Below are 9,327 nucleotides of genomic sequence, written 5' to 3' on the forward strand. Positions count from 1 at the left end.
TCCAGAGCTCAAGGGGGAAGGGGAGCTCAGGCTGCAGCAGGAGCAGAGCGAATGGAACCGCTTGTTTCCCTCAAAGCAGACCCCGAGCCAAGAATCTGGGTGCAAGACGTTTATTTGGGAGGGGATTCTAGAAAGCATGTAAGGGAGTGGGGACAGGAGGGACAGGAGGAAAACCAGTAAGAACTGTGTTAATGAGAGGGTTACCTCTGTGGGCAACTGGTGGGGACCCTCCGAGACAGATGGTACAGAATAACTTCAGAATTGTCCCACTGAGGGACAATGAAGCTGAGATCTGTGTTCACCAACTCCTGTTCCTTGCTGACTGAGGCTCACTCCTGGGAGCATTAACTCCCAATACTTCCAGCCTGCCCAGTGCACGGGCTGAGAGACACAGGCACCATCAGTGTGTATTGGAATTCCAGTGTCCTCCAGGGTGGGCCCGTGGGCTCCGGGCAGGGAACTGTTGGGATCTGTTCTATCCTTGAAGTCAACTCCTCAGAACTGGCAGACTAGGTCAGGCCTCCCTAAGGCCCAGCAGCTCTGAGGAGCTACTGACAGGTGACAGTCAAAGACTCTGGCCAAGGGCTCCCCATTCACAGAGGACCCACAGGAAAGAGTGAGGCAACACACAAGTGGGATGGGGCGGTGGGCAGGCCTCAGCTCAGGACACCACTCTCTTCTGCAGGAGCTGGGCCAGGTGCCTGTGCCGGAGGACCCGGGGCATCTCAGGAGGGAAAGGGGACGAGGGGCAGGCAGCAAGGGCTGCCCGAAGAGCTCTGAAGGCCCCCTGCCCTACCACGTGGACTTGGGCAGGGCCCACACTGCCCCGGAACCGCAGAGACTTGTAGCCAGCAGAGGTTTCCTGAAGGCAGTGGTCAAGCTGGGAACAGAAGAGCCTGAGTGAGGCTGGTATGGGGCTGGGGGGCGTGTGGGTGAGATGCTTATGGTAGTGCCCAGGGTTTGGGTGGGTAGGAGTTTCCTGTGTACACGTGTGTGTCTGTGGGACTCATCCCCCCTTTCCAGTGCCCCAGGGAGGTTCTTCTCCCCTCTCTCCCCCCCATCCCTCCCTCTGCCCACGACACCTGGGGGCGTGCAGAGTGAAGGGTACATACAGTCATATGCTGTCCCTCCCTCTATTACCTTGTCTCGATTTTCCTCTGACAAGTTCCTCAGCCCCTTCAGTGCCACAAACACCTCATAGTGGGGGGCAGAGCCCTCTGAGGAATCTGCAGACAAAGCCCCCCACCGCAGACTCATGCTTTTGTGAATGAGGCGGCTTCCAAAGCCAACAGCTGTTCTTCCTCACTCTGAGGTTCATGGAGGGGGGTAAGGGAGGAGTTTCTTGGCTGGGAGTGGGGTAAATGGAGAGGAAATGGGTAGAGACTGCAGCAGAAGGGAACGGAGTTAGATATGGGGAAGGAGTTTTGTTAGGAGCAGCAAAGGAGGCTGAGTCTTTCCTCCTTCCCAGAGGTCTCCGAGCAGGATGGGTATGGATTGCGGGATGGTCAGTCCAAAGAGGGAGGCAGGAGCCAATGGGGAAGAATTACCCAGAATGCTGCTTTCCACACAGCCATGGTCCAACAGCTTGGCCCCCGGCCACTGCCTCACCGCCTGGTCCAGGGCCTCAGAGAACACGTCCTCACCAGTGTTCTCTCCTCGAACACTCAGGGTCTGGCCCAGCCTAGGGAGGAGGAAACTGGAGGCAGAGGAACCCAGGGCACAGGGATGATCCCTCAGCAACAGGGGAGCCACTTACCTGTAGATGAACCTGACGACTGGACACTGATTGTAGGCACCGACCACCTGGACCACGTCGCCCAGGCAGCACCTGATGGAGTGGACATGGGAGTGAGATCAGGCCCAGGGGCCCATTAGCTCAGGCCCCTGGCCCTCAATGGGGTTCCAGAAGGCCTGAGGTGGCCGGAGGTGGGTGGGCAGGTGATCACCTGGTGAGGCTGGCGTGGTTGGTCAGCACCAGCTCGTATTTCTCGCCTTTCTGGGCCTCAGCCAGCAGGACGGTGGGGGCAGCCTCTTCCCAGTCTCCTTCCTTGAGTGGCAGCAGCTCAATAAAAGGGGCTTCCGGGAGCAGAAGGTAGAGCCCACGGGGCTGGTCTGGCCACAGACTCAGGCCCACTACCCCTGTGGGGAGCAAGCAGCCTCTTTGGTGGTGCCATTGCTAGGCCCCTCACCCTGGACCTCAGGCCCCAATCCTCTGAGCATCTGATGTCACTGATGCCCTTCCACCTTCCTTACTCCCCCAGGCTCAGCGCACTGCCTTTAAGTTCCTAATTAGGTAGAGGCAGGGGTTCTGCAGGAGACAGATGTGGGGGTAAATGTTGGTGTGGTGTAAATTGTGTAAGTCTCCTAACCTCTATGAGCCTTAGCTTTTTCATCTGTAAAATGGAGCTGCTGGTGTTGGGGAGGATACACAGGGTGTTGCGGAGGATTAAATGAGTTGACTGTATAGGGCTCACTACATGGCAGCTAGCTGTGTGACCTCTGCCCCCCGCCCTTACCTCCCTACCCTTGAGTTTTGCTGACCTCCAGAGGCAGCGTAAGCAGGCGAGAAGAAGGCTAGCCCTTGGCACCACAAGGCCCCCAGGGCAGCCACAGCCTCGGCCTGGCCTCCGGCGTCCAGAGTCACCACCACCTGCAGATTTGGCCAGAGCCGAAGGGCCAGTCCTCGGGGTCCCTGCTCCAGGGCCTCCTGCAGTTCAGCAGCCCGTGTGGGGAGAGGCGCTCCTGGGTTCCCAGTAGCTATTGCCTCAGCCAGCTCTTCACCATCGGCCTCCAGGCCTAAGAAGACGTCCAGGAGCTCGACGGCTGTCCTGGCTTCCAGTGCCCGCAGCCCTGGGAACCTCAGCGCCTCCAGCAGCAGGGCCCTAGCGTCCTTGGCTCCAGGGGGACTCACCAGGCCCAGGAACTGCCAAGGCCAGGGGAGTGGGTAGAGCCAAGGGGAGGAAGGGGTCACGAGGGCCCTGCCCCCCGGAGCCAGCACTTTCGGGTAGGCCTTGTTTAAGGCCGCCAGACCCAGCAAGGTGGCCTGGAGGGAGACAAGAGACACTGTTGGCCTGGGCCTGAGCCAGACTCTGAGCCCCCAGTCTTTTTTTCCCACCACCCTGATAGGAGGGTTTGTAATTAGGGGTCTCTAATGGGGCTGAGCTCCAGCCTTCCCAGTTTACCTGCAAAGAGGCCTCCCCATGGTACTGGTTTGGGGTAGGGGGCAAGAGCTGCCCCCTACTTTCTTCCTCCTGGACCTGGCTGGCCTTGGTCAGAGGAAGATGATTCCGGAAGGTGCTCATATCTGTAGCCCCAAAGACATTATAAAATCCTCAGGAAGCCACAGGGTTTCCCCAGAGTTTCAGGCAATACTGGTGAGACCCTTGAGGAAGGAACCCAGAACAGGCCAGGCGGAAGAGGGACTCTCAGGGCCCAGGCTGGGAAAGTTCATCTTGAACAATCCAGGGCCCAGGTAGGGTCTCTGGGTCGGGCCTCTCTGTGTTGGCAGTAGAAGGGGGAAGGGAGGTCTTCGGGTTTTGGAATCTGACTGTCCTGTGGGGTTTCTTTCTCTGGGCCACCTCCCCAGACCCTGGGAAACACACCTGTGCTCCCGCTGAGGGGCCAGCGGGGACCCTGGGCTCCCTGCAGACACCACCTCAGGGCCTGCTGCTGGCTCTGGCCTGCGCTCTGTGTGCTCTGCTCTAGTCTCTTCTGCTGCCAGGCGGCGGCCCAGTGCAGGGCCCCCTGGGCCACACGGTGCTGGAGGCTGACAAGCCAGGACAGCCTGGCATTCTGAGACTGTGGCCACCGGAGCACGGCCAGTGGTAGCAGCAGCAGCAGCAGCAGGAGGAGGAGGAGCAGCAGCAGTGACAGCAGCATCTCTGAGCAGCTCCTGGGAGGAGGAAGGGCCCCCAGGACTGGTATTGGGCAGAGGAAGGGATAACCCATTTCTCCCCCTCCACTCTGCTGCACACAGGAAAACCAAGTTAAAAAGGAAGTTCAGGAAGAAGCCAGGACCCCTGTCAGGCAGGTGATTTGGAGGAGGGGCTTTGGGGTCACACTGACCTGAGTTTGGATCCTGGCTCTGCCACTTGTTAGCTGTCTGGCCCTGGGTAGCTCAGCTAGCTGCTCTGAGCTCCGTTCCCTTCCCCTGTTTGTAAAATGGGAATCAGAATATCCCTCAGGAGGAGCAGGAAGGGCGTGGCACAGAGCCTGGCACACAGCAGCTGCTTAACTGGATGACATGTCTTGCCCACTCCCGAGCGGCTCTGCTTGGTCCAGGATCTACCCTGTCCCAGCATCGTGTCCCCCCGGAGCCCCAGGCAGTGGTTCCATATCCCACATGCACCTGTCACAGCTCACTTGTGCCTCTGCCTGGCACCCAGGGCTCCCCCAGTGCCCCCAGCCTCAGTGCACAGCCAGCAAGAAAGATGGAGCCGTGGCTTTAAAGCGCTGGGCCTAGATGGGGAAATCCGGCTGCTGGGCCTGAGGGAGGAGCTGGTCCATGGGGGGGGCTCTTAAAGGGACAGGTTGCCTAAGGGACACCATGCTGGAGCTGGCCCAAGCTGGCAGGTGGAGGGAAGTTAGGTTCAGAGTAGCATGGTCCTCAGACTCTGGTGAAGGAAGAGAAAGCTGAATGTGGAAGAGCACCTAGAATCAGCTTGAGCCTGGAGTGGGGCACACCCCATCATGGAGCAGGATGAGAACTGTTAAAAAACCAAAATTTTCTCCAATCCAGAATTGCTCTCCACAAAAGTAGTAGAGAAAGCAAACACTTCTGTTATTGAATAAGCATTAAACCAGAGTGTGACAGATCACAGGCAATCCACTAAGACTGCAGACAGATCATCTCACTCCCTTTTAAAGCCATTGTCAAATCTAAGGTCGTAAAGATTTACCCCTTATGTTTTCTTCTAATAGTTTAATAATATTAGTTCTCTCATTTAGGTCTTTGATCCATTTTTTATTACAGTAAAATATACATAAGATTTACCATTTTAGCCATATTTAGGTATTTACTTCAGTAGTGTTAATTACATTCACATTGTTATGCAACCATCACCACCATCCATCTCCAGAACTCTTTTCATCTTTCCAAACTGAAACTCTGCACTCATTAAACAATGACTCCCCATTCTTCCTCCCCACAGCCCCTGGCAACCACCACTCTATTTTCTGTCTTTATGAATTTGACTATTCTAGGTGCTTAACATAAGGCAAATCATACTATATTTGTCCTTTTGTGTCTGTTTTATTTCATTTAGCAGAATGTCTCTAGGATTCATCCATGTTATTATAGCATACGTCAGAACTTCCTTCCTTTATAAGGCTGTATAATACATCACTGTAGGTATAGATTGCATTTTGTTTAGCCTGTCATCTATTGACAGACATTAGTATTGTTTTCACCTTTTGGTTATTGTGAATAACACTGCTATGAACCTGGGTGTACAGACACATGATTGAGTCCCTGTTTTCAATTCTTCTGAGTACATTCCCAGAAGGGGAAGTGCTGGATCATATGGTAATTCTGTGTTTAATTCTTTGAGGAACCATCGTGCTGTTTTCACAGCAGCTGCACTATTTTACATACTTACCCACAGTCCACAGGGGTTCCAATTTTTCCACATCCTCTAAAGCAGTTGCTGTTTTCTGTGTTTGTTACCATTTCTCATGAGTCAGCCTGATGGGTAAGAAGTGGTATCTCACTGTAGTTTTGATTTGCATTTCCCTAATGATTGAGCATCTTTTCGCGTGCTCATTGGCCACCTGTATATCTTCTTTAGAAAAATGTCTATTCATGTCATTTTCTCATTTAAAAATGTTGTTGAGGAATTCTTTATATATTCTGGTTATTAATCCCCTATCAGACATATGATTTGCAAATACTTTCTCCCATTCTAGGGGTTGCCTTTTCACTCTGTTAATAGTCTTTTGATGCACAGAAGTTTTTGATTTTGATGAAATCCAATTTATCTTCTGCTGCCTATGCTTTTGGTGTCATGGCCAAGAAATCATTGCCAAATCCAATGCCATGAAGCTCTCTTTGTTTCCTTCTAGGAGTTTTATAGTGTTAGCTCTTACATTTAGGTCTTTGATCCATTTTGAATTAATTTTTGTATATGATGTAAGGTAAGGTTCCAACCTCATTCTTTCACATGTGGCTATCCAGTTATCCCAGCACTATCTGTTGAAAAGACTATTTTTTCCCCATTGAATGGTCTTGGCACCCTTGTCAAAAATCAACTGACCACAGACACATGGGTTTCTTTCTAGACTCAGTTCTATTCCACTCATTTATAGGTCTGTCCTTATGCCAGTACCACACAGTCGATTACTGTTACTTTGTAGTTTTGAAACTGGTAAGTGTGACTACTTCAACTTTATTCTTCTTTTTCAATTGATTATGTAGGAGTGTATTGTCTAATTTCCATATATTTGTGTGTTTTCCAGGGCTTTTGATGAAGATGTTCCACATCATTAGTCATCAGGGAAAAATACAAATTAAAACTGACTCAAGTCACATCACACTCCACCAGGATGGCTATAGTCAAAAGGTCAGAAAATAACGTGTTGGCAAGAATATAGAGAAACCGGAACCCTTATGTAAAATGGCACAGCAACCTTGAAAACCAGTTTAGCAGTTCCTTGTTACTTGTCCAAGTAAACCAGTTTACTTGTTTAGGGAGTGGCTGGATTATTTTAGTGAATCTACCTGCTCCCCACTACTCACCCCCACATACAGTGTAAAGCCTCTGATATTGCTCCTTAGAGGGGGTGCAGACTTGACTTATGCCCATAGTCACCCTAGCATGACAGTGATTTGCACGTGTTGGTCTCTTTCCCTGACCACACTCAGCTGTGAAACTATACTAATTGTCAGCTGATTGCTATATATTTTTTTTTCAACAATGCCCTGAGGAATAAATTGCTCCACAAATGAATCTAATCAAATTCAGACTTCTTTGAAGGCACAGTTTCACAGCTCAGTATTTGAGATTTGTTCGGACCCCGAAAGAGTTCCTTCCAGCTATATTGTTCCCCATTTCTAGCCAACTAGCCCGCCCAGTTTTGCCTAAATCTCCAATGAAGCTATCGGTCCCGTGCCAATTGCCTTTTACCACAACCTCCAGTTTTAAAGAGCATATTTAAGCTTGAACTTCTCTTGCAAATGAAGTCAGTTGCCTCTGTTTTACAGCCTGTCTGTCCCCTCTGGGGCAAAATCTCCAAGACTCAGCTCTTGTGTTGGGGGTAGGATGACGGCACACTTGAGTGATATGCCCACTTAAAAAGCTGAGTGCTTGGGAGCTGGGGGCAGAATGAGCAATGCTGACATCCTGCCTTTCCTCAGAAGACAACCCTCTGATTGGGAGCCGGAGGGGAGAGGGAGCTCTGTGTTCTTGGCTGCACTGGTCTCCGAGTGGAGTCATTTTGAGCTAAGAGACAGGAAGGAGGGAGTGGGTCTTAGTTCAAATACCACACTTACTAAGTCTTAGATTTTCTTGAATAAATGTTTCTTCATTTGCTATATGCTCTTAGGAGACTTTCAGTGGTTGGTTTAAAAAAAATTGTCACCAGTTTCACTGGGGAGTGGGTCTTCAGCTGCTCATGCTGTGACACCAGGAGTGGAAGTCTTGTCGCTCACTTTTCAGTGCCCTACAACCAACTTGTGCCCCTGCCTTTCCAGATTGCTCTCATCAAAGTCATCAACAGCCCCCTGAATGCCGTCTCAGTGGGGACTTCCGACTCTCGGTTGTCTCTGACACGCCCCCCCTTGCCTGGGCTCTCGTGAGGCTACACTCTTCTGGGTTTTCTCCTACCTCTTCCACCCTCCCTGTAATATCCTTTATAAGCTCATGCTCCTCCCTACCTGACCCTTAAAATGAAGCACAGTATTTCTGTTGGTCCTGTCCTCAATTCCCTTTCTCTTCTTTCTCCAAACGCTCATTCACATCCAGTTACAATACCCCCTAGATAAGAACGAGCCCCACGCCTGCTTCTGCCCAGGCCCCCATCGGTACCTCTCAGGCCTCACAAGTACAATGTCTACTTGGACAGCCCAACTTCACTGATCCAGATTCATACTCATAACCCCTCCCAACCTGCTCCTTGTCCCATACACCCTCCCCCTCTTACTGAGGAGCATCTCTGTTAAGCATTTAGGAAGCCAGAAGCCCGGGCTTACTCAGGACTCCAACCCTGCCCCTCAACATCGGTCCCTAGTCTACATATTGAGCCTCAGGGCCACTGCTGGGTCCCCTGGTCTAGACCCTCATCTCCTCCGACCAGACTGTTGAAATAGCCTCCCAGCTGCTCCCTGACTTCTTGCTTTGCCTCCTTTCAATCCATCATACACGTGATCACTGTAGTATTTCTTAACGTGAACATCTGATCATTCCCTTGTTTAAAAGGTGTGCAGGTGAAGTCAGACTCAGCCTGGCACACCAGGCCTCATCACCTACCACAGCCCTTCTCAAAGTTTGGTCCTGGCACTAACACTTGGGAACTTGTTAGAAATGCAAATTATTTGGCTCCGCCCCAGATCTACTGACTCAGAAACTCTGGGGAGGGGCCCTAGCAATCTGTGCTTTAACAAGACCTCCAGGAGATTCTGATGCCCACAAATCACCCTCGCTCCACCCCTACTGTTTCCTACTTCTCCAGGCCTCTACCTGTGCAACTGCCTCTGGCTGAATGCCTTTTCCTTTCTTAACCTCTATTTGTTCTTTAAATGTCAGCTCGGGCTGTTCATGCCCTTCCTCTGTGTTCGTTTGTATTTGATAATAGTCTTAGGCTATGTTTGAGGCAGCAGGAGCCAATATCCTATCATGATTGATTGTGTTAACTGTCTTTCCCAGACTGCAATCCTCTTGAGGGCAGGAATGATTTCTCATGCCACACACGGCGCCTGGCTCAGGGCAGGGACTCTAAATGGCCTGAATTTTAAGGATGAGCTTTCTAACAGGAAGAGTATGGAGTCAGGAGACTCGGAGATATAAAGGCTATCATTCTAATGTTCAAAACCTCTCCTGAACAGGAAGGGAGGAAATGCCCCCCACGGCCTCCACCGCTGCTGACGTGCTCTCTGAGGCAGCCAACTCCCAACTAGTTCCCCTTTACAGTCACGCTGACAATTCCAAATTTTTCCCTACTGAAGACACCCTCTCTCCTCACCTGATAGGAAAAAAATAAAGACAGGACTCAATGTTGTCCCTTCAGAGGGAGTCTTTATTGTAACATAAAATACACAATTTTGTGACTGCCCCCAATTGTACACAATACTTTTTCAGTGGCTATATACTAATCTGTCTCAACACTAAAATATGT

General features: G+C 51.1%; 2 protein-coding genes across 6 annotated transcripts in view; both read right to left on the bottom strand.

Annotated features, from left to right (window-relative positions):
* Positions 1–94: 94 nt before the first annotated feature.
* GHDC (GH3 domain containing) lies at positions 95–4,469 on the bottom strand. 2 transcript variants are annotated; one of them, XM_010981782.3, is made up of 10 exons: positions 4,349–4,469; positions 4,066–4,150; positions 3,603–3,892; positions 3,183–3,304; positions 2,542–3,043; positions 1,947–2,139; positions 1,757–1,828; positions 1,548–1,681; positions 1,141–1,226; positions 95–880 (listed from the first exon to the last, which is right to left on the bottom strand). In XM_010981782.3, exons 3-10 carry the CDS (start codon positions 3,877–3,879, stop codon positions 662–664), a joined length of 1,605 nt encoding a protein of 534 aa, XP_010980084.3. In that variant the 5' UTR covers positions 3,880–3,892; positions 4,066–4,150; positions 4,349–4,469; the 3' UTR covers positions 95–661. The 2 variants fall into 2 exon arrangements, with proteins under 2 accessions (XP_010980084.3, XP_031324614.2); XM_031468754.2 differs by having other exon boundaries at positions 4,066–4,469.
* Positions 4,470–9,201: 4,732 nt separating this feature from the next.
* STAT5B (signal transducer and activator of transcription 5B) overlaps positions 9,202–9,327 on the bottom strand; it is a 55,971-nt gene continuing 55,845 nt past the window's right edge. For all 4 annotated transcript variants that reach the window (XM_064495723.1, XM_064495724.1, XM_064495727.1 and 1 more), the window contains one exon: positions 9,202–9,327. This exon is cut by the window's right edge and continues 2,445 nt beyond it. The gene's annotated coding sequence lies outside the window, so the exon portion shown is untranslated.

Source organism: Camelus dromedarius, chromosome 16 (genome assembly GCF_036321535.1).
Source record: "Camelus dromedarius isolate mCamDro1 chromosome 16, mCamDro1.pat, whole genome shotgun sequence".
NCBI lineage: Eukaryota > Metazoa > Chordata > Mammalia > Artiodactyla > Camelidae > Camelus > Camelus dromedarius.

Coding starts and splice junctions, on each gene's coding strand:
- GHDC (XM_010981782.3), bottom strand. CDS start 3,879: ATGCTGCTGTCACTGCTGCTGCTCCTCCTCCTCCTGCTGCTGCTGCTG. Junction 3,305..3,602: donor GCCCCTCAGCGGGAGCACAG/GTGTGTTTCCCA, acceptor TTGGGGCTACAG/ATATGAGCACCTTCCGGAAT. Junction 3,044..3,182: donor ATGGGGAGGCCTCTTTGCAG/GTAAACTGGGAA, acceptor GTCTCCCTCCAG/GCCACCTTGCTGGGTCTGGC.